The following is a 22,878-nucleotide window of genomic DNA, read 5'->3' as shown; positions in this document are numbered from 1 at the left end:
TCCCCATCAGATCCTGGTGCAAACATTTTAAAAGATTTTAAGTGTATTTTGGGATATGGGGGGGGGGGAATGGAATAAGGACCGTGTGTGAAGTGATCATTCTTAAATCCCCTTGTGTTCGGGTTCTATGGGAGAATGGCCTTGTTCATAGGAGATGCCCATGGAAGTGTCTGGGGCAAATTGTCATATCTGCAGAATTAGTCGATATCATTAATTATTACTGGTGTGGGGAAAGAGAACAAATAGGGCAAAATATTAACAATTCTTGAATCTAGGTGTCTGAGTGTTCATTGTGTTGTCTTGCAATTCTTCCATAAATTTGAAATTTTTTTAGTGTTTTTATTTATTTTTGAGAGAGAGAGAGAGAGACAGAGCATGAGTGGAGGAGGGGCAGAGAGAAGAGGGAGACACACAGTCCGAAGCAGGCTCCGGCCTGTGAGCTGTCTGCCCAGAACCTGATGCGGGGCTCGAACTTGTGAACCGCAAGATCGTGACCTGAGCGGAAGTCGGACCCTCTACCAACTGAGCCACCCAGACGCCCCAAGTTTTTAATTTATTTTTGAGAGAGAGAGAGAGCATGGGAAGGGGGGGAGGGGGCAGAGAGACAGGGAGGCACAGAATCTGAAGCAGCCTCCAGGCAACTAGCTCTCAGCATAGTCCGATGCGGGGCTCGAACCCACGAACCGCAGGATCGTGACCTGAGCGGAAGTCGGACGCTCAACTGACTGAGTCCCCCAGGAGCCCCAAATTTTATAATTTTCTAAATGAAAAGTCAAGAGGGGCGCCTGGGTGGCGCAGTCGGTTAAGCGTCCGACTTCAGCCAGGTCACGATCTCGCGGTCCGTGAGTTCGAGCCCCGCGTCAGGCTCTGGGCTGATGGCTCAGAGCCTGGAGCCTGTTTCCGATTCTGTGTCTCCCTCTCTCTCTGCCCCTCCCCCGTTCATGCTCTGTCTCTCTCTGTCCCAAAAATAAATAAAATTTGAAAAAAAAATTTTTTTTAAATGAAAAGTCAAGAGAAGTAGGCACACATACAGGAGACGTTCATGGTCAGGCAACAGAATTACGGGCAATTTTTCTTTGTCTTTTCCTGTATTGACTGGGCCTGCAAGGTACTACTTTTACAGTTGGAAAGTTGTTTTCCATCTTCAAAAGCATCTCACACATTATGAATACTTCTGCCCCAAAATGGGAGAGCTGAGTTTTCTCTAGTTTACAAGACAAGCGAGGAGCTCCGTGATGAACCCCCAAATATAACAAAAACTCTGCGCCAGGGTCAGCCCCAGCACCTCCAGGAGATCAGGCTGAGCAGGAGCCGGGGGACACTCTCAGCAGGGTCCGCCCTGACGCCACCTCAGCTCTGAGCCGAGCCTCCCTCCAGGGGGACGCGGGGGGCGGGGGGGGGGGGGGGGGGGAGGGGGGGGGAGGGGGGGGGGCAGCCCGCGGAGCCCCCGCCCCCAACGCCCCTCCCCCGCCCCTCCTCCCTCTGCGTTGCGGTCCCGCCTCCCGGAGATCCTCCCCAGCAGGTGGTCCCGGAGGCTTCCAAGCCCACCTCCGCTCTCGGCTCTGCCCTCCTCCCTCCCCTCCTCCCTCCCCTCCCCCGCGGGCCCTGGAGCCAGCTGACCGACAGACAGACGCAGGTGCTCCGGAGGCGGGGCAGCGCCCGCAGCCAAGGAGTTAAAGGACGGTGCTAGCGGGGGCTTGGCGGGGACGCAGGGGTCAGATGACCCTCTGGGACGGGGACGGGCACGCCCGGGCTGCTATTCCGGGGCTCAAATCGTGACCACCTATTTATAGTGCTGGGGGGGGGGGGGGGGGGAGCCTTGGCCCGCCCCACACGGGCAGCGGCGAGGCTGTCCTGCGGCAATGTCAAGGCGGCCGCGGCGGCGGCGGCGTCACGGCTGCTGCAGGCTGCCGGCACCTGTCACGGCTGCCGGAGGAGACGGAGGGGCCGCAGCCCCGCAGGGACCCCAGCGCCGGCGGGCACTGTGCGAGGCGAGGACGACGTGGCCGGCCAGATGGGCAGCACCATGGAGCCCCCCGGGGGCGGGTACCTGCACCTCGGCGCTGTGACGTCCCCCGTGGGCACGGCCCGCGTACTGCAGCTGGCCTTTGGCTGCACCACCTTCAGCTTGGTGGCCCACCGGGGCGGCTTCGCGGGCGTCCAGGGCACCTTCTGCGTGGCCGCTTGGGGCTTCTGCTTTGCCCTCTCGGGCCTCGTGGTGGCCTGTGAGTTCACCCGGCTCCACAGCTGTCTGCACCTCTCCTGGGGCAACTTCACGGCGGCCTTCGCCATGCTGGCCACGCTGCTGTCGGCCACGGCCGCCGTCATCTACCCGCTGTACTTCACCCGGCTGGAGTGCCCGCCCGAGCCCGCGGGCTGCGCCGCCCGGGACTTCCGCCTGGCAGCCAGCGTCTCGGCCGGGCTCCTCTTCCTGGCCTACGCCGCGGAGGTGGCCCTGACCCGGGCCCGGCCGGGCCAGGTGGCCAGCTACATGGCCACGGTGTCAGGGCTCCTCAAGATCGTCCAGGCCTTCGTGGCCTGCATCATCTTTGGGGCACTGGTCTACGACAGCCGCTACGGGCGCTACGTGGCCACCCAGTGGTGCGTGGCCGTCTACAGCCTGTGCTTCCTGGCCACGGTGGCCGTGGTGGTCCTGAGCGTGACGGGCCACACGGGGGGCCTGGGCTGCCCCTTCGACCGTCTGGTGGTGGTCTACACCTTCCTGGCCGTGCTCCTCTACCTCAGTGCCGCGGTCATCTGGCCCGTCTTCTGTTTCGACCCCAAGTACGGTGAGCCCGGACGGCCCCCCGACTGCCCCAGAGGCGGCTGCTTCTGGGACAGCCAGCTGGTGGTGGCCACCTTCACCTACGTCAACCTGCTCCTCTACGTCGCCGACCTCGCCTACTCCCAGAGGATCCGTTTCGTGCCCCCCCTGTAGCCCTGTGGGCAGCGGTCCACCCACCTGTGCTCCCCGGGGGCTCCCGGCACCTCGGGGGGTGGCCCGGGTGAACCCAGACCCCCAAGGAGCAGGCTGGAGGGAGGCAGGCAGGACAAGTGCTCCTGGACCTCGGGCAGTGCTCCGCAGCTAGGCTTGGGGAGGAGGGAGGGAAGACAGACGGGCTGGCAGCCCTGAGCAGGACATAGGCGAGCATCCTCCCCGAGATAGCTCCCAGCCCTCTCTGTCTCTTTCTATCTCCATCTCTCTCCCTGTCTCCCTCTCTCCATTTCCTGGCTTTCCCTGGCTCAGCGCTACCCACTGTAACACAAGAAGCCTTTGAAGTAGGCGCTGTGGTGACCCACTTTAGAGATGGGGACACTGAGGCTAGGATTTTGGAGGCCGCCTCACGTGCACGTCAGCGTCTGGAGATCACACTCAGGCTGTGTGACCTAAGCAGAGTTGGAAAGGGGACAATTCCTGCAGGTCTGGGAAGGGGATGGAAAGGAGCCCAGGAGAGGGCCAGAGCTGGACCAGCAGAGGGACAAGGGGACCTGGCTCCTGTAGACTTGAGGGAAGGGTCCCCAGAGCCCTGGAAGGAGGCTGTCTCAGCAGGGCCCTGCTGGGGAGTCAGTGTGCGCCAGCTCAAAGAGAAGGAGCCAGGACTTGGGGCCCCACCTTGCCCACCTCCACGCGGTTATAACAGGGACAAGGGCCACGGTGTGGTCACACAAGGCAGCCTCAGAGGCACCACAATGAGCACAGAATGCCGGGGGGCGGGGGGCGGGGAGGTGGGTCCCCACCCAGGGAGGGAGTGCCCGCCAGGCGCTCACCATCAGCCCCCGGAATCAGCTTCTGCAGAGCTTGCGGGGGCGGGGGGGGGGGGGTGGGGGGGCCCAGGGAGGCTAGTCTGGAACCGCTGGGGGAGGGCCCAGCCCCTCGGCCACAGCGCCTGGGCCCCGGGTCCCTCCCTGGTACTCCCAGGCCCATGACCTCCACTCAAGTATCCGTTCACCTGGCCGCTGACCACCAGAGCCCATCGGGACTGTCACCCTCCACGCTCTAGCCAGCTTCTCCTGCTCTAGAGCCCAGACGGGGCCACCCCAGAGTACAGCAGCCCCTTGGCCCAGCGAGGGGTCTAGGGCCTCGAGCAGGAAATAAACGCCAATGTTGACCCGCGTCCTGGCTCTGGTTAGCAGTCTCTGCCCAGGGGACAATGGCCAAGGGCACCTCCTGGGCCATCCCTCCAACGTGAGTCGGAAGAAGGGCTGAAACTAGGCTTGACTGAGGGAGGACGTGGCCGGGGGACAGCCTCTTGGGGAAGAAGCAGGCAGTGTCCTCCTCCTCCTCAGTGGGCAGTGGGAGGGGTGAGGGTGCCGCCAAGATCGTCTCCCCCCTCCCGGTGGGGCTCCGGGTCGCACCGCCCACACCGCTGCGGGGGGCTGCCAGGGGCACAACCTTGGGCAGAGGGGCCGCTGTGCCGGGGCAGCCGAGCCCGAGCAGCTTTTAGGCGGGCTTCCCAGGGTTCCCTTGCGCTGGCGCCGGCAGAGTGTGAGACAGGCGGCTGACAGGACAGGGGTCCTTCACCTGGAGGCGCGGGTGTTAGGGCTCAACGGAGATCCTCAAAGGGGCCAGGAGCCTCTGTGTCCTGGAGTGTCCTGACGGCCCCCACGGGCTGAGGGAGAGTGAGGGAGAGTGGGGGCTAGATGGTACCCTCTAGGGTACACCTCCAGGTGACAAAGGAACATGGGGGCCACGTCCTTCCTGGCCCACAGGGAGGCCTGGACACCGACCAGTCTTCCCTCCTTTTCTAGCCACACTTCAGAAATGGTCATCTGTCGCCAACTCCCCAATCTCCTCAGTGCCCAGGGGCCTTGTGCCCCCAGCGCACCACCCACCCTCAATTGCAAAGGTCCTGAGAGGGAGACAGAGGCGGGGAGGGAGCCAGGACTCAGCATTAGCATGGCGGTGTCCCCCAGGAGGAGCCTTGGGATGTTCTCCCAAGAGTCACCCCCCCCCCCCGGGCAAGAGGACTTTCTCATTTTGGAGGAGGGAGTTATTTGTTTTTATCACTTGAAAAACAGTACTTTCCAAAGGAGGGGGTTCTGTCCTTTGATTATACAGTCAGGCAAAACTCAGCGGGACTGCTGGGTTTTCTGTGTATGGGTTTGAGTCTGGGCCACCCCCAGACAGTCCACGGGGGACAAGAGGAGTGGGCTCAAGGGGCAGATGTCGGTGGGCGGGAGTCAGGGGCACGTGGGTCCTGAGGTAGGGGTTCCGGGGGGTCAGAGGTGTGGTGGGCATGGAGCCTGGGGGCGGCGACTGGGGAAGGGCTCCTTACGACGGCCCCTCCCTCAGAGGGTGAGGGCTAAATGCCCAGATGCAGGCGTGCGGAGGAGGCCAGGAAGTCCACCTCGCACACACGGTCAGCACACAGTGGTCTGGTGGCGTTATCGTCAGTCATCGCTCTGTCAACAAGAGCTCACAGACCTGCTTCCGAGGCACGACATCGGGTGATGCTGAAATCAGGTTTTAGAGCAATCTGTCACCACTGAAGACACAGAACTGAAAAAATAGAGCAGCTCACCCCTTCCCCGGGGCTGGGGGCAAGGACGGATTGTCAATGATTATAACTTCTTTTATTCGTTCATTTTTTTAGAGGGAGAGAAAGCTGGGGAGGGGGGCGGAGACAGAGAGAGGGAGAGAGAGAATCTTAGGCAGGCTCCATGCTCAGTGGGGAACCTGATGTGGGGCTCAATCCCTAGGATCATGACCTGAGCTGAAATCAAGAGTCGGACGCTCACCCGACTGAGCCACCCGGACGCCCCAACGATGACGACTTCTTACTTTGCCCTTAACTCTGCTGCTGACTGAGACTCTGGACTATCCCGAAACCCAAACGCAAACTCAACTCGGACGAGTTCTGAGCGAGTCCTCAGGGGGAAAACGACTCGTTCTTCCAAATGCAGGGCCAAAGATGTCAGGATTTCAGGTGACCAGATGTCAGGAGACTTGGGGGTGCTCCATGGGAGCTGGGCGAACACTATGGGATCTCATCTTCTGTTTACTGGTTTATCACCACCCACCCGAAGCACCTGTTTGGAGCGGTTTACATGGTAACGGGCCTGTGGCTTCTGTCACCCCAGAGCCCTAGAGGAGACTCCCAGAGAAAACCCCAGTTGGGAAGAAGAGGGTCTGGATGTCAAAGGGGATTGACCTAGACCTCCCAGGCGCCCCTTAACTTTAAGAGCCCAAAAAGGCTTAGGCTATCCTTTCCAGTTTCCAAGCCTCTTGGTACATAGAGAAATTTTTGCCCTTTTTTTTTAAGTTTATTTATTTTGAGAGAGAGAGAGAGAGAGAGAGAGAATGAGCAGGGGAGGGGCAAAGAGGGGGGGACAGTGGATCAGAAGCGGGCTCTGGGTTGCCAGCAGAGAGCCTGATACCGGCCTCGAACCCACAAACCACGAGACCATGACCTGAGCCATAGTCAGACACTTAACCGAGCGCCCCTACAATAAAAATATTTTAAAGCGACAAAATACACTATCAAAATTGTATGCTTTAAATGTTTCCATCTTGCAAATTGTTTTCAACTCTCCCACCAAACAAAAAACAAAAACAAAAACAAAAACCAGGGCAAAAAAAATCCCTAAGCAAACAAGCAAAACTGTTACACGGTTGGGCGTCTCCAAACACGATGATCCAGTAGCAGCGATCAGCCGCCGCGCCACTAGGACACCAGCCTGGCGTGCCCGAGCTCGCGTGGTCCACCCAGACCCCGCGTGCAGAGCTTCCGGCCGGGCGGTCCCGGCGCCCCAGGCCCCACGCGCAATCGGGGGCGCGCAGACCCGGCGCGCGGGGACCTCGCGGGGTGGGCGGGGGCGGGGGCGCGGGGCAAGCGGCTGATGCAACCGCCCCTCGGCGCCTCCCGCGCCCCTCGATTGGCCGGCGCCTGGCGGCCGCGCTGCCGATTGGCTGCAGCTGCGGAGGCGGGGCCGGCGGGGCCCGGGTGCCGCGTGGCGGGCGCGGTTCTGGGGAGCCGGGAGACCTGCGCGGGGTAACTGGGTGAGCGCGCGCCGGGCTGGGGTCCTGCGGGGGCGGCGGTGCAGGGAGGGGCTGCGCATCCGCACACCGGCTCGAGGAAGGGGAGGGGTAGCTCGGACGTGGGGAGCTTCCGGGCCCGATCCGTCGCCCCCCGCCCCTCTCCGACCCCTTCCGGAGGTCGGCGCGCCCCTCCCTGTCTCCTTGGTCCGAGACCCGCGGGAGCAGGTCGGAAACGGCACCGTGGGCAGGGAGACTGGAGCAGTTACCACGTCGGGGCTGCCGGGCAGCAGAGGGGAAAGTTGGACCAGCTGGGATGGAGGGGTTGGGGGGGGGGGGGAATGGGCGCAGGGCCAGCGGCCCAGTGGCCAAGCCTGGCACTGCACACCTAACTTCTTCTTGCTCTGGATCCTGCCCCATCTCGCCCCGCAGCTGCCCCTGCGTATCCGGTGCCAGCTGCGAGGGCTGTGGGCGGGGCCTGCGTCCAGCATGAGCGTGGGCTTTATCGGGGCGGGCCAGCTGGCCTTCGCCTTGGCCAAGGGCTTCACAGCAGCAGGTAGGCTCCTCAGCCGGGAGGGCCCCTTGTGCAGGGGGCGGGTGAAGGCAGGGGTTTGAGTCCTGTGGGAAGTGGCAGCCTTGGGGTGTCTGGGGTGGCTCAGGGATTGCTGTTTTACTCTGAGCGGTGGGATTTCCACTTTCCTTCCTGGGAATGTGAGGGAGGGAGGCCGGGCCAGGCCTTGAGGAAGGAACTCTGTTCCCCGCAGGCATCCTGGCTGCCCACAAGATAATGGCCAGCTCCCCAGACATGGACCTGGCCACGGTTTCTGCCCTCAGGGTAGGTGCAGGGTGGAGGGGGTCAGGGAGGCAGTCGCTGAAGGGGCTAGTCAGTGTGTCTGGGGAGAGTGTGTGATAGCCTTGACCCTAAGGGCCGGGGGTGGAGGTCCCCGCGGGAGACACCATGCCACCTCCCCCCCCTGCCCCCCTCCCCCGCTCATGAGAGAAGAGCCTTGGGGGGAGCATGTCACAGACCCTGCCTCCTGGCCTGCTGATAGCCCCTCTTGCTTAGCTCTTGGGACCCAGGTGTCGCTGGTGGGGAGGGTGTGCTGGTCTGGAAAGGGGTTCGCCAAGGGGCCTCCACAGGGACTGCGGGGGCCGGAGGGTGGGTGCCAGGTCAGACACATCTGGGGACTGAATACGTTGGCTCCAGGTCCAAGGGTGGGGTGGGCTGCAGGCTCGAGACTTCCCACCCGGACACCTGGGGGATGGCAGCCCGAGGCAGGGTGGGTCAGGGCTGTGGCAGGGATGCGGCACCCCTCTTCTGTCTGCACAGGGGACCTGTTCCGGGGCCGAGTGCTTCTTCCACTTTGGGGCGGGAAGGGCGGCTGGGGGCCGGCAGAGCTCCACACCCCGAGCCCTCGATCCTGGCCGTCTACATTCTCAGCAGCGTCTGTGCTGTTCTCTACGTGGGGCTTGGGGAGGACACTGGGGGGGGGCAGGCTGAGCCCACGTCTGCACTCCCCGCAGAAGATGGGCGTGAACCTGACGTCCCACAACAAGGAGACCGTGAGGCACAGTGACGTGCTCTTCCTGGCCGTGAAGCCGCACATCATCCCCTTCATCCTGGACGAGATTGGCGCCGACGTTGAAGATCGGCACATCGTGGTGTCGTGCGCGGCTGGTGTCACCATCAGCTCCATCGAGAAGGTGGGCCTGTGGGTCCAGGCCGGTGGGATCTGCAGAGCGGGTGGAGGCGGATGCTGGCCGGTGGTCAGGAGCTCTGGCTGTGAAACGGGCGCGCTGGCCCGGCCCCCGGGGAGAGTGGGGACACGCTACTTGCGTGAGCGCGTTCACACGCGTGCCCGGCACACCCTGCTGGGTGGGATGGACCCACGGCCGGTTTCTCCTCCAGAAGCTGACGGCGTTCCGGCCAGCCCCTAAAGTCATCCGCTGCATGACCAATACACCTGTCGTGGTGCGGGAGGGGGCCACCGTGTACGCCACGGGCACCCACGCCCAGGTGGAAGACGGCAGGCTCCTGGAGCAGCTCATGAGTAGTGTGGGCTTCTGCACCGAGGTGGAGGAGGACCTAATCGATGCCGTCACGGGGCTCAGTGGCAGCGGCCCAGCCTATGTGAGGCCTGGGGATGGGTGGCAGCTGGTGGCGGTGGGCAGTGCGGGGACCTCAGGGCACATCCTCCCTACTCCTCCCTGCTCGGTTGCCGTGGGCAGAGCTGCTGGACCCACCGTCGCCTGGAGGAGAAGGAGGAAAGGCCTAGGGCGGAGGTTCAGGCGCCTTCTCCCTGCAGGCGTTCACAGCCCTGGAGGCCCTGGCCGACGGCGGCGTGAAGATGGGGCTTCCGCGGCGCCTGGCCATCCGCCTCGGGGCCCAGGCTCTGCTGGTCAGTGTTTTCCTTGACGCTTTGTGGGGGCCACTCCTTGCCAGGCCCGATGCTGTCGCCCCCAGGCGGGCGGGTGGAGAGTGGACGTGCAGGGGGGCCGGGGGCAGGGGTGCCCCCGCGGCAGCCAGCTCTCTCTCTGGCTGCAGGGAGCCTCCAAGATGCTCCTGGACTCGGAAAAGCACCCTGGCCAGCTCAAGGACAACGTCTGCTCTCCCGGTGGGGCCACCATCCATGCCCTGCACGTGCTGGAGAGCGGGGGCTTCCGTTCGCTCCTCATCAATGCCGTGGAGGCCTCCTGCACCCGCACACGGTGGGCCCCCGCCGCCGCCGCCCACTCGGGGCTGCGCGCCCCGGCACAGGAGCCCCCGCACGCTGTGCTCAGCCATCGCTCAGCGGATGCTTATCGAGGCCTGGCGGCCGTGCCCCTCACCATCCGTTGTCCTGTGAGGACGGGCTGCCCTCGGCGCCTGCACTCTGCTCCCCACAGTCTCCCCACTGCGGCCCTCAGACCGGGGGGCGGGGGGGGGGGGGTCGCGTCCAAGCCGGGGAGGCAGGCCTGGGGGAACCGGAGGGGATCCCTGGGGGTCTGACGACACCTTCCTCCCGAGCTCCTCCTCCTGGGGAGATTAAGCAAGTTAGACGGCAGGACGGGCCCAGGACGTGCCTCTGTGCGCTGGCACCGGCTCGGTGAGACCGGGAAGCAAATCAGAGAGGAGGGCGGCAGGGTTAGTATCTTGGCTCGGAGCCATTGTCCCTAGTCTGGATCTGCCGGATGGACAGGCACCCCTCTCACGTCCCTGCCGGCCACGGCCGAAACCCAGAACTTCTCCAGGCGCCACAACACGACGGCAGAGCTGGGATGCAGCCCCCCCCGCCCCAGCCTTCAGGGGACACAGATGAGGCACACGTCCCACACTTGGGGCACGATGGGCTGGGGTCTGGGTGCTGTTAGTGGATCCGGTGACCCTGAGCTGGTCTGAAGGAGGGGCGAGGGAGGGCAGATGGCCATCTGGCAGACCGGTGGCTGGTGGAGGGAACCGTGGGTGCGAAGGCCGCGAGGTGGGTGTGACTGTCCAGCAGAGCCGGGGAGGCAGGCGCTCGTCTTCCCCGGGGGACGGTCGGGCTCAGGAGGGAGACAGAGCCTCGGACCTAACCCTCCCCACTGCCTCCTCAGGGAGCTGCAGTCCATGGCTGACCAGGAGAAGGTCTCACCGGCCTCCATCAAGAAGACCATCTTGGACAAGGTGAAGCTGGAGTCTGCTCCAGGGTCCTCGCTGGCCCCTTCCGGCCACTCCAAGCTGCCGCCCCACAGCCTGGCCCCGGCAGGCAAGAGGAACTGAGGTGCCGGACAAGCCCGCGCTGCTCTCCCCTCCTCTTCCCTCCTGGGCCTGGAACCCTGAGGCTGTGTGTTCTTAGCCCCGGGCCTCAGTGTGTCACCGCAGGGGCCTGCCACCCACGACTCTGGTCAGCTCGGGGGTCAGCTGGGGTTGTAACCCGGGATGGGGCACGTCACTTCCCAGTGGGAATCTCCACAGTCACTGAGGGCTTCCTCCCCAGAACAGAACTGGATTCTCCGACCTCAGCCTACCTTTCCTTTGCCCCCACACCGGGTCAGGATCACTTCCTCTGGAGCTCAGGAGGCCTGAGCTAACTCCCCATGGTCAGCTGGCTTGGGGCCTGGCCCCTTGCTGAGTACAAAGGTCAAGTCCCCCTCCCCCGCCCCGCACCCCCGACTCCCGTGAAGGCCCAGCCAAGGAGAGAACTTCGTCCCACTCCTGCCCCTTCCCGACCTCCACTTGGGGGGATGCCTCGTCCTCCGTGTGAGAAGGACCAGAGGGTTCAGTCCAGGGAGCAGGACCACTGCCCCTTATCTCCGTTTGGCATTTGAGAAAAGGGCTCTTCGGTAGTCCCGACCGTTAAGGCCCCTGTCTCCCATTCCTGACCCAACTTACAAGCCTGTCACTTCTCTCCTGACCTTTTAGGTTAAATACATTGGTTTCCAAGTCAGTGCCTCGATTCTACCTCTGTCACCGTGTGTGGAGGGAAGGCCCCAGCTGCCCTAGAGGGTCCTTGTTGGGTGTAGTCTTAGAGGCCATCGGCAGCCCACAGGTCCTGGAGCCCTATTTTTGCACGGCATTCTGGCTCGGGCGGGGGGTGGGGGGGCTGGGTCTCCCAGTCAGCAGCGGTGGAGGGAGCTTCTGGGGAAGAGTGTACTGCTTTGGGCCCCCATCATGAGGGTTGTGGCCAGAGGCCGGCACCGAAGGCTGGGCTTGGCGGGCCCTGCTCTGGGAGGGGCGCCGGCCTCTGCACCCTCCACATCTCCCAGCGTAGCAGGGGGCACATGTCTCGACCCACGCTGGCAGGGGCAGGTGAGGAAGGAGCCCCCTGCGGAGGTATGTCGGGCTCTCCAGAGAAACAGGACTAGTAGACGTATATACATCTGGGCCTGGAATGCCTGTGGGTCCCTCCTAAGGTGTGAGCCCCATCATAGGCCCTGTGTGTGCAGGGGTGGGCAGTGAGCGCCCAGAATCACCCCTTCCCTGACAGCACCTTGGCACCCTCCTCCTGGGAAAAAGATGTTCTCAGAAGAGGTGGTGCCACAGGCCTGCCCAGGACCAAAGCTGGTCCCCAGCTAATCCCTTCAAGTCAAGGCCAGTCTCACTGGGCGTCTGCTGTGTGTTAGACACCGGCCAATACGACGAGGGGCGGTGCTGCCCCCCACCCCCCGCCCCGTGCTGTGGGCCCGAGGAAAGTGAGCTGGTGAGTCTGAAGAGGGGAAGAGGCACATCACGGCCTAGGAGGAGGCACAGGGGTCCAGACGAGCTTTGCAGGGAGGCTTTACTCTGACCCACGAAGAATGTGCTGGGTTCCAGCAGGCAGGACTCGTGAGCCTTCCATCTGTGGTTCTCATCAAGCCAAAGTTCCACAGGTGGGGAAGCAGGAAGGGCAAATGACCCTGAGGGAGGGGAGTGGCCCGGGCAGGAAGGCGGGTGAGGCCCCGAGGGTCCTGTGGGGACAGGTGTCCAGGGAAGCCGTTGTAAGCGGGAGCACACTGTGGAGGGGCTCGGGGACGTGTTGTACATGCGTCAGAGCAGGTCAGGGAGGCGGACGGGCTTCAAGGGCCAGGGGCCCACAAGTGCCAGGTGGGAAGCATTGCGGTCCTGCAATGAGTCCAAGCAGGAGCCTTGACAGGGGTCTCAGCGGGTGAAGGTCAGTCTGGCGTACCTTCCTGGTCCCTGTCACTGCTAGCTCTGACACCCACCACGCCCTGGGCCTCCCCAGATGGGGCAGAGGCTGGAATGAATTTACTGTCCTTTGCCCAATGGGCCAGGTGAGCCCTGGTGGCAGAGCCACCTCCCTCTGCTTGACCCAGCTTCTGCCTCAGTTTCCTAACTGCAACTCTGCCCTGGGCTCCTGCCTGCCCGGATGGGGCCTTTGCCCTGCTCCTCTGTGCCTGTCCTTTCCCGTACCAGGCTGACCCCTGTCCAACTGGGCTCAGGCTCCAGAACAAACAGGTCAGCAGCCCTTGGCCAGGCAGAGAAGGGAGACGTCCATCCTAGGAGGGCCCTGGTGAGGGCCCATCTCCCTACCTGGACACCAGTGGCAGCAGGGCCGGTCAGTCTGGGTTTGGACACCAGCCACATCCCATATGCCCGGGGCCTCCTCCAAGTGTCAGGTTGGGGCCTGCTGAACTCCAGAAGAAGCCAGTGGGGTCTAAGATCTGCCCACGGAGGGTTCAACCTGGAGGGGGGCTGTGGGGCTGGAGGACATGGGGGGTGGGGTGGGGCTGGTGGTGCCAGCATTCAGCTGCTGCAGGAAGCAACGTACTGAGGCCCAGAGAGGGCCAGGCCAGGCCAGGCCAGACCAGAGAGCCAGGTCTAAGCGTCTGCCCCCTAGCGGCAGATCTGGAAGCTGGTCAAGGTGGTGCCGCGTGGACCAGCAGGGATGCTAAAACCTGGGCCTGTTCCTTTGCAGTATCACTCCCCCGCAAGGCTGTAGTGCTATTCCCGGGGGACAAATGTCCTGCACCGTGGGTGGCAGTCAGCCAGACTTCTGACAGGTGGGAGCAAGCACGCACTCTCTTGGGGCCTTTAGCTGGACCCTAGTACAGGTGCTGGGGGCTTGGCTATCTTGACTGTTTCAACAGGGCACCTCCTCTCCCTCGGTGGCCTCTCCCAGACATGCAAACAAACCCCCTATCGGTTATTCTGCAGGCGGTCAGGACACTTTTCCACATACTCTCCCATATTCCTGAAGAGTCTGGGAGGGGGGCAGCAAAGAGTCTGGGTCGTCTCCCGGAGCATTGACCTCCCAGGGCCTTAGAGCTGACCCCCATCCCATGGCCAGAGGGCTGACCTCAGGGCCCAGGGCCATCTCTGTGGGAAGCATCCCTGACATCCACACTGTCACTGGCCTCCAGGTGAGTTGGGCCCCGATTCGCTTCCCGACCTCTCTGATGGCCCTGGGTGGGTGCATCCCCATGCCTGCTTGTCCCTCTTCCAAGACAGAAGAGGTGGCTGGGTGTGTTCCCAGTGGGGAGGAGGAGGAGGGGACTCCTTGCTCACTTGGTGAGAAGGAGCAGAACGCGAATGACTGATAAATCAGCCTCTCAGTCACCTCCCACATGTCAATGGCAGCCAGACTCCCTCCCATGAGGACTGGGGAGTCAGGGGTGTGGGAAGACGAGTGGGGATTAGCCAGCGAGCTTCCACCCATGGTGACCCCCAGCCCCAGGCCAATCACCGGTGTTTCCTGATGGCATCGTGGTTCTGGCGTGAGCTGGGTGGCACCAAGTCAACCCCATGTGGCCTGCCAGGGCCCTGCTGCGTGGACTGGCTCTTAAGGTCCAACAGTAGCTCAGACCCCACATCCCTGCCAAGTGGGACCAGGAGAACGGCGCTGACATCCGGTGGTGAGGAGGCTGGAGGAGCTGGAGCCCACAGGACTGCATTCTTATCCTCAGGGGCAAGCCTTTGTTGTTCTGTGGATTGAGTTGACTTTAAGTCACGCCCCTGGGGCACCTGGCTCGCTCAGTCAGTACAGCATGCAATCTTGGGGTTGTGAGTTCGAGCTCCACGATGGGTGTAAAGATTACAAATATAATCTCAAGGCCCTGGAGTATGTGAGATTCCAGTGGAGCCCAGTACAATGTCACGCCCTGCCCTTAAAGAGCAGCTTGGATTAAGACAACCACGCCCAAACCTGCAACGCTGGTGACAAGGCACTGTGGGATTCAGAGAGGTTACTGAGGCAGGCAGGGGGTGCTGTGGTGCCCTTCTGCCCCCAGCTTTGGGGGCCTCCTCCAGTGGCCTTCGTCAGTGGCACTGAGTTCCCGTGAAGCCCCGGCCACCTGTCCCTCACTCCTCCCTCTGCCAGCTGAGTCCCGCTGACCCGCCTGGCAGGGTGAGTCACCCTTCCTGACTCTACACACGAGAAAGGAAATCCAGAACTTGGAAGTGGAAATGGGATGGATCCCTCCAATTTCCCCTCTTGCCCTGGGTTGCCTCGTTCTCTGGGAGTTTTGAACAGCAGCGAGAAGTCCTTAGAGAAAAGGCAGGCGCAGCCACGGACTCCGGTGAGCTGAGCTCCAGCAGATGTGGATGGAACGGAAAGGAGCAGTTGGTGCACCAACTACTCCACACTTGTTTACGGCGCACCCACTCCTGGCTGCCTGACTGCCCGTCGCTCGGTGTGGGGTCTCGGGCGTTGGGCTGAAGCCAGACCACCCTCCCGCAGGATCTTGGAGGCGGCCTTGAACACGCCTCAGTTTGCCTCCTGGACAAGACTGTCGGGTCCTCCGTGAACCAGGCCGCGGCTACCTGGCAGGGCGGAGGTCGGCTCGCAATTAGGCGAGGTCATGTCTGCAAGTGGCAGCCAGGCAGACTGGGAAGCCCCGCGAGGACCCAGCCTGACGATTGACCCGGGAAGCAGGTCCGCACGGGTCCCCGGGCAGGAAGGCGGCGGGACAGTCCACGAGGCTCCCCGCTCTAAGGCCGGAGCCTGGCCCGCGGAGGTGCGCGCGCCCGGGGCCAGTTACCGCGAGACCCCGCCGGGGGCAGGACGGCGGCGGCATCGCCGGGGCGATAGCTCCGGGCGCGCAGGCGCAGTGCAGGCGCGTCCCGCCGCGGCGGCCGCCGCGCGCCGCGCAGCCGCCGCCGCCGCGCCGCCGCCGCGCCGCCGCCGCTCCTTCCCCTTTAAGCCCCGGCCGGCCGCGTCGCCGCTTCATGAATGGAGCCCACGTGACCAACATCATGTGACGTCTGTGGAGCGGCGGCGCGGCGGCGGCGGATCCCGAGCCTGATCCGGCCCGGACCTTCCCAGCGCGCTCGGCCCGGCCCGCGCAGGCGGCGAGCCCCCAACCCGGGCCCAGGAGCCCCCGCGCGGCCTCGGAGCGCCCCCCGCCCCGCCCGCCCCGGCCTCGGCCGCCCGGGCCCGCATTGTGGTGGGTGAGTGCGGCGGCGGGCCGGGCGGGGGGCTCCGGGCCCGGGGTGGGGCGGGCGGGGCCGCGGCTCCTCCTGGAGGGCCGGGGGCGGCGCGGGCCGCGCGCTCCCGGCTTCGGGTTTGCCCCGCGCCCTGCTGGCGGCCCGTGCCTCGATTTCCCCGCGGCTCGGAAGCAGCTCCCGGCCCTCGCGCCGGGCTGCTGGGGGTGGGCCGCGGGGGCCGGAGGAGGGCGGGGCGGGGCGTACGCGGGGCTCGCTCGGCGGAGCCCGGGGCGTCCCGGTGGGAGGGGCGGCCGCGGTGGCGGGAGGAAAGGGTGGGGTCGAGCGGGGCGCCTAGGGCTCCGCGGAAGAGCCTCTGGGCCCCGGTTCTCGCTGCTGATTCATCAGGTGTCTGTGTCCGCCCGCCCGGGCGCGGGGGTCCTCGGCGGGCCGGGGCGGGTGGGGGGTAGGGGGCGGCACGTGGCGGGGCCGGGAAGACCCTGCCCGCGGCGGCTTCGCTCCGTCACACGCGTGCCAGAGCCCAGAGGGAGACTTGCTGAGTCATCAGCATGAGGTCACTCGATGCTCATTCTGATGTCTGGGGGGGATTTGAGCAAGGGGCCTGGGGTCTAAGGGGCCGGGAGATAGGCGCAGGAGGGAAACTGGGGAAGGGCCCAGGCCCAGGGACTGGGGCACCGGTTCAAGTTTGGGCTGGCATGCGAGTTGAAGGAGGAGTGGGTGAGGAGACGGTGGAGGGGCCTCGCGGTAGGTTTTCTTCCCCCGGCAGAATGTGAAGCCCCTGGCCTGCCCATCCCCTCCCCTCCCAGGCATTCTCTTCTCAGGCAGCTGGTCCCTGACCAGCGTCTGGGACAGTTCCCCAAACTGGGAAATAGTTCTCTGAGTGAGAGGAGGGGAGGAGCTTAGGGGGGCCGTGCTTGCCAGGCTGGGAAGCAGGCTTTCCCTGTGACTGGTCTGGTTGGCTAGGCTGGGCAGCCCCTGGGCGGGGAAGAAAGAGAGGAATACACCCTGGCCAGAGAGGGAGTCAGTGGGAGAAAGAGGGGTGCCTTTACTCAAGTCCTGGAGGGCAGTGGACAGGGCAGGGACAAGCAGGTGCAGCTGTACCAGGAAACTGCCAATGAGAGGAAGCGGCAGGACTTTGACATCTGGGGAGTGAGGTGTCTGGTGAGCAGGCCCTGCCCCTTTGCACAGCCTGGCTTTGGGGTTTGGGTCAAAGCTGCAGGTGGTGGTGGCTTTGAGGGTGCCCAGCCTTTGGGGCACAGCAGGCGGGCTGGTGTGGAAGGCATGGAGTGGAAGAATGCGGTTCCCAGTCACCCCAAAATTGTCCTACTTGAGATTGGAGCTCAGTGTCGAGCAGGTGTTAGTAAAGATTGTGGCCCTGATGGATGTTGGGCCTCTTGGGGGGGGGGGGGGCCCTCAGGGGGACAGCCTGAGGGTGGTGTGGCCTGGGCCACCTTTCCTAAATGTATGGGTGCTTCCTGGCCTCCAGGACGGGGGGTGTTTTGTCTAGATCAGAGCTGAACCTAGGGGTTCATGGCTAGGTCGGGCCGCCTTGTGGTTTGTTTTCAGGGACACCCCTGCCCCCAACACACACACACACACACACAGAGGCAGCTTTGTGTAACACTTCAGCTCATCTTTTGGCTGGAATTTCTTCCTACCTTAGGAAAATGCAGATTCCTAAAGGGGTATTTCTGTAAGTCTTGTCATTATTTATGCTTAGGTGGAAATGAAGTTTGAAACTTTTTTCAGAATCGCTTTCAGTGGCTGAGAGATTTTGGAGAAGGTGGTTCTGAAGGGCAGGGCGGGAGTAAGGCTAGGCTAGGTTGGGGCCACGCCTGTTGGGGACATTTGGACACTAGAGTTTGCAGGCCACCAAAAGGAGCAGGGGCGGGCTGTCTTGCCTCCTGCCGAGCGTCCACATCCTAGAGTTCGGGCCCGGGTAAAGGGGACGGAAGTCTCGGAACCTGTTTTCCCATCCCAACCGGCTCTCAGCCCGAGTGGGTGGCGCAGGGTACCTTGGTGGTTTCAGGCCCTGGAGACTGCCCGTGCCCTCTCCCCAGGGTGGCCCGGCCTCTGGGGGAGTTGAGTTGGGAAGGATGACCAGGCCCAAGCTCTGGACCGGCCCTTGATGGGGAGGAGAGGAAGCTTATCCTCAGTTCCGTCTCTGGGATACTCCCTGTCTGGCTTCTAGAGGTGGCCTGAGCTATCCCTAGCCATCTATGTCCAAAGGCTGTCTCTGTCACATCTGTGTGTGTCCCCCGGTGGACAGAGGCCGGGCCAGGGGGCTGAGGCCCCGGCTTTGCAGAGGCCTGCCCCTCCCCCACAGCACGCACACGCACACGCACCTTTGACTGGGAGGCGAGCGGCTGTGCTTGTGCTGAGTTCAGGCCTTCTGCAGAGGGCGAAATCTGTCGAGGAGGCACATTTCAGCTCCCAGCCGCCACGCTCGGCACTTTTCTGTGTGATCTCTTCAGGAAGTCACCGTCGTGCTCAGCATTTGGAGGGGAGGGAGCACGGCGAGTGGGAAAAGCTGGTGGCAGGCCTTTTCCTTCAGGCTGACAGTGGTTGGACCCAGGGCGGTGCCCTTGCACCCTGATTCAGACTCAAGACTGGGGGCGCCCCTCTAGCTCTGCCATGAGGGCTCGGCTTCCAGGGTGGGTTGGGGCCCCTGAGGCTCTTCTGACCTCCAGTTCCTATCTTTTCCATCCTCTGCTCTGGAACATCTGTGAGACGCCAGCCTCAGGGCCTGAGAGCCCGGATGCCCTGGCTGTGATGAGGCACCACCTGGGGCAAGGCTGGGTGAGGCGGGGGCTCCACCCTGGAGCCAACTGCACCTCCACCCCCCTCCCAGCCCATGCTTTATCTCCCCAGTGGGGTAAGAGACCTCTCCTGCAGCAGGGAAACTGCAGTCTGGCTTAGTCCTCCAGCCACGTCTGACGTCTTTTTCTGCGTCTAACCTGGAGAGCAGGGGGCTAGGGGTGGGTGGGTGGGGGGGGGGGGGTTGGCTGAGCCAGCATCGCCAGGATTAGGTGCACAGAAGTGTCCTTGGCAGGGCTTCAGGAAGCAGAAAGTGAGGGCAGAGTGTGGGAGGGGCAACTGAGTGGGTGCCGGGGGGGGGGGGCCCTTCGGTCCAGCCCCCCAGCCCTCTTGTTTTTGTCCCCTGCACTGTGGGCAGTGACCTCAGGTGGGGGGCTGGAAGGGGCTGAGCAGGCCCCCGCGTGGCTAACCGGGCACTCTTATGAAACAGCGAGGATGGGGTGGGGCAGGGGCGCAAGATGCTGCAATCTGAGGCCACAGGAAGGTTGCTTCATCGGCAGCGGAGGTGGGCTGTGTGCGGCCCGCGCTGGAGTGCCTGCCACCTGGAGGGGTGGGGGGCTCCCACCAGTGCTGGAAAGAGTTGAGCTGTTCAGAGTGAAAAGTCTGTGGGAGATTCAGGGCTCTCCTGCATTTTCCTCTCGGCCTGAGTCCCCGCTGACTCCTAAGCCTTCGTGGGGGCAGGGCCAGCTGAGGGGAGGTGGCTGCAGCAGGTAGGACCCTGGAGTACACGTGTGCGGGGTCGCCGGCCCCAGCCCTACCTGCCGTTGGCCAGGCTGGCCTTCCTGGCCCGGCGGTGCTCTGCTCAGGCTCCGGGTCCCCTGGGGCTGTGTTGGCTGGCTGGCAGCCTTGGGGAGTGCCAGGCCAGGCCGGTGAGGGAGCGGGAGCGGGAGCAATGTGCTGAGTCAGCGTGACTGGGCAGGAACAGCCGTGCTCCGGGGCGCACACTGGGGTTATTTTTAAAGCTCCCGGCTTCCTTCTAGGCTGGCCCCTCCTGCATCCGTCTCAACTCTTCCCAAGCCCCTTTTCCTGGTCTCTGCCTTTCTAACAGCGCCTCGGTTCCCCTTGCCCGCCTCAGACCTGCTGGGTTCTCTAGGGACAAGGGGGACGGGGAACAGCCTAGCCAAAGGGTGGCGGGCGGTCCTCGGGGTATTGGGGACGGTCAGCTGAGCGGCGAGGCTGGGGGGGGGGGGGCGGCGGCTGGGCCTCCCCCCCAGGCTCCGTATGGACTGGGGAGGGAAAGCGGGGTGTTCTCCAGGGTCCTGACCTCTGCTCCCTGTTTCGCAGAGTGCCTGCGTGCTGTGCCCCCGGGTTATGACGACCCCCAATAAAGGAAACAAGGCCTTGAAGGTGAGCAGCGGGGTGGATGGAGTCTCGAGGCAGGGGTGCCTCCAGGGTGGGCGGTCCCCCGCTCAGCCTTGACCCCGTGCACTGCCCTGCCCCCAGGTGAAGCGGGAGCCAGGCGAGAATGGCACCAGCCTGACCGATGAGGAGCTGGTGACCATGTCGGTGCGGGAGCTGAACCAGCACCTGCGGGGCCTGTCCAAGGAGGAGATCATCCAGCTGAAGCAGCGCCGGCGCACGCTCAAGAACCGCGGCTACGCCGCCAGCTGCCGCGTGAAGCGGGTGACCCAGAAGGAGGAGCTGGAGAAGCAGAAGGCGGAGCTGCAGCAGGAGGTGGAGAAGCTGGCCTCGGAGAACGCCAGCATGAAGCTGGAGCTCGACGCGCTGCGCTCCAAGTACGAGGCCCTGCAGAACTTCGCCAGGACGGTGGCCCGCAGTCCCGTGGCACCGGCCCGGGGCCCCCTCGCGGCCGGCTTGGGGCCCCTCGTCCCTGGCAAGGTGGCTGCCACCAGCGTCATCACGATAGTAAAGTCCAAGACGGACGCCCGATCGTAGGGACGCGCGCTTGCCCGGGCGGGTCTGCAAGGGGCCATTAGGCGCATGGCGAGTTTGGCAGCCCTGTCCCCTTCTTCCTCCTCTCCTCCTCTTCCTCTCCTGCCTCCTCCCTTCCCTGCAAAGCACAACCTGCACCCTGGGGCGCCGGGCTGAGCCCCTTTGATCTCGTCGTTGTCATCGTGTGTTTTGTACGTTGGGATTGGTCAGTTCGGCGGTGACGTGGGGTTGCCTCGGCCCCCTTTGTACCAAGGCCGTGCAGGCTTGGAGTCCAGAGTTGGCCCTGTGGCAACAGAGAAAGATCGGATGAGCTCTCTGGGGCTCGCGGTTCTGAGTAGGGAGGGCTGCTGTCCGCTCCTGGGTGGCCCACAGGCCCCGACAGCTGCTGCCTGGCAGGGGGCTGTGATTCACTCTCAACGCGGCCAGCAGGCATAGATGGGCTCTGCTCCTAAGAGTAGGGTGTCCTTGGGGGCCCTGGATGGGCCTGGATGGGCGGGCCACCAGCCTGGGCGCTACGGCCGCTGGGAGGGACGGGGCGTTATGTGGCTTCGGGCCAGGGCCCACGGCGCTCAAGCCTGACGCATTGCACTGAACAAGACCAAATCACTGGTTGTGAACATTCGTGAAGGGTGTGTCCAGTGTCCTGCGACGGGTCCCGTGTCACTGTTTACATGACCTATCTGTGTGGTTACGTGGCCCTTTATTTAAAAGAGAGGAGTTCCTTTTACGAAGTTATTAAATTATATGTTTAAAAGCTAAAGAAAAAAAAGAGCTGCAGAGTATTTATAAAACTGTCTTTTTAAAAAAAAAAAAAACAAGCAAGAAAATTTGACCATATATATGGAAAAGGGAAGAAAGTATAATAGAAACTTTGCTAGTTTAACAAAAGAAAAAAACAAACAAAAAAAATCCCTTTCTTGTAAACTTATGGACAAGTCTTTGTGGCTGTTGGAGTTTAGTTTTTATATACACAGAGTTATCAGACGTTATTTATAAAACTTAGTTTTAAAAAAGACAAAAAAAAAAAAAAAAAAAAGAAAAGCCAAGCTGTGGGCGACCACAAGGCGCATCCTGGCGCCCTCTTTGCTATCTCTCTTGCAATTGTACCGAAAGTGACTTACTCCTTTGCCCTTCCTGCTTCCGTCTCTTGCCGGTGCCGTGGTGTCGTCCGTGCCTGGTGAGGTCTTGTGCAGCGTCACGTGCTGGTGCTTCTGGTGACCTTTGACCTGTGGGTGTCACTTCTTGTGTCTGTTATTCCTGTGTTTGTTTTTTGGATTTGGTTGTGTGTTTGCTTCTGCCAGCTTGCCAGCCCGGACTGGGGCGCTGGGCGACTCCCGCTCCGGCAGAACGCGGGAATCTCCCCAGCAGCCCAGCCCCCCGCCTCTGCCTCGGTGCCTGACCCGGGACCCCAGAGGAGCAGATTGGGGGCTCTGCCGCTCCCACCCCTGCACAGCCTTGGCTTCGCATGTCTGTCCTAGGCTTGGGCTGATCCAATGGCCGGGTAGGTAAAACTGGGGGCCATCCCAGACGGCGCCCCTTGCCTCCATGCCCACCGCCTCTGGCCAGGGGTGGCAGATTTGCAGGGACCAAGGAGTCACGAGGGTACCCCCGGGTGTCTTCCTTCTGGCCTCTGGTCAACGTGCTTGGGCTCTGGCCTCCGACCCCAGCTTTGTTCCTGTGGGCTGCACGGGGGCCTCATCGGGACCCGTGGAGCCCACGTGGGGGTCACGAGGCCTGCTGCCCACGTGTCCTGGCAGTGCTGCTGTGCTGTGAAGTGGAGCTTCCCAGGCAAAACCAGGTGGTTTGAGGACTCACCTGGGGCGGCTCCTTCACCCTGCCCATGAGCCTGGGGGCGGGGGGGGGGGGGGGGTCTCCGCCGGTGCCAGACAAGGGCTCCAGTGCCCAGGGCCGGGTCCTATCTCTCACCTCGCCCTGACTGGGCTCTGGGCCTTCTTTCGCCTCTGGGATCTGTGTCTTCCAGGGATGCGCTGCTCAGCTCAAGGGGTGCTCCTCTGCGGGGCTGAGCCTACCTTCCCGTGGCCCCTCGGCAGAGGCAGCCAGTCTTCCAGACTGGGCTTGGGAAGCTCCTCGGAGGCCTCCTGCGGTGCCTGCCCTCAAGAGGCTACTGCCCCATCTCTGGCCACATGGGCCTTGGCTCCTCTGGGGGCCCCGAACGAACCCCTGTAAAGCACAGAAGTGTGGGCTGGCGAAAAGAAACACTGTGCGGCCTCGCAGGGTGTGACCTCGTGGGCTGCAGGGAGGATTTTCATCCCAGAGTCTGACCCCAGTGTGCCCGTGGGGTAGGAGCAGGGGCACGCTGTCAATTTCTGTCGTGTTAATGGGCTTGGCCCTA

General features: G+C 63.1%; 3 protein-coding genes across 16 annotated transcripts; all 3 read left to right on the top strand.

The window, feature by feature from the left end:
- The first annotated feature begins 1,985 nt into the window (after window positions 1-1,985).
- Window positions 1,986-4,109, top strand: MYADML2 (myeloid associated differentiation marker like 2). The gene has a single exon (XM_030295933.1). The coding sequence runs from the start codon at window positions 2,015-2,017 to the stop codon at window positions 2,936-2,938; it is 924 nt and encodes a 307-aa protein (XP_030151793.1). The 5' UTR covers window positions 1,986-2,014; the 3' UTR covers window positions 2,939-4,109.
- Window positions 4,110-6,944: 2,835 nt separating this feature from the next.
- On the top strand, window positions 6,945-11,382 carry PYCR1 (pyrroline-5-carboxylate reductase 1). 8 transcript variants are annotated; one of them, XM_030297090.1, is made up of 8 exons: window positions 6,945-7,000; window positions 7,409-7,532; window positions 7,741-7,811; window positions 8,501-8,680; window positions 8,886-9,107; window positions 9,283-9,375; window positions 9,522-9,685; window positions 10,550-11,382. In XM_030297090.1, exons 2-8 carry the CDS (start codon window positions 7,466-7,468, stop codon window positions 10,713-10,715), a joined length of 963 nt encoding a protein of 320 aa, XP_030152950.1. In that variant the 5' UTR covers window positions 6,945-7,000; window positions 7,409-7,465; the 3' UTR covers window positions 10,716-11,382. The 8 variants fall into 8 exon arrangements, with proteins under 8 accessions (XP_030152950.1, XP_030152951.1, XP_030152947.1 ...); XM_030297091.1 differs by lacking the exon at window positions 9,283-9,375; XM_030297087.1 differs by having other exon boundaries at window positions 9,283-9,685; window positions 10,550-10,717.
- Window positions 11,383-15,802: 4,420 nt separating this feature from the next.
- On the top strand, window positions 15,803-21,146 carry MAFG (MAF bZIP transcription factor G). Of its 7 annotated transcripts, none has more exons than XM_030297097.1 (3): window positions 15,803-15,821; window positions 19,917-19,979; window positions 20,076-21,146. In XM_030297097.1, the coding sequence occupies exons 2-3, from the start codon at window positions 19,944-19,946 to the stop codon at window positions 20,526-20,528; spliced, it is 489 nt and encodes a 162-aa protein (XP_030152957.1). In that variant the 5' UTR covers window positions 15,803-15,821; window positions 19,917-19,943; the 3' UTR covers window positions 20,529-21,146. The 7 variants fall into 7 exon arrangements, with proteins under 7 accessions (XP_030152957.1, XP_030152956.1, XP_030152952.1 ...); XM_030297096.1 differs by lacking the exon at window positions 15,803-15,821 and adding an exon at window positions 16,177-16,202; XM_030297092.1 differs by lacking the exon at window positions 15,803-15,821 and adding an exon at window positions 16,325-16,976.
- The last annotated feature ends 1,732 nt before the right edge of the window (window positions 21,147-22,878 follow it).

Source organism: Lynx canadensis, chromosome E1, assembly GCF_007474595.2.
Source record: "Lynx canadensis isolate LIC74 chromosome E1, mLynCan4.pri.v2, whole genome shotgun sequence".
NCBI lineage: Eukaryota > Metazoa > Chordata > Mammalia > Carnivora > Felidae > Lynx > Lynx canadensis.
The sequence above is the reverse complement of the archived record's forward strand: the minus strand, read 5'-3'. Positions and strand labels throughout refer to the sequence as shown.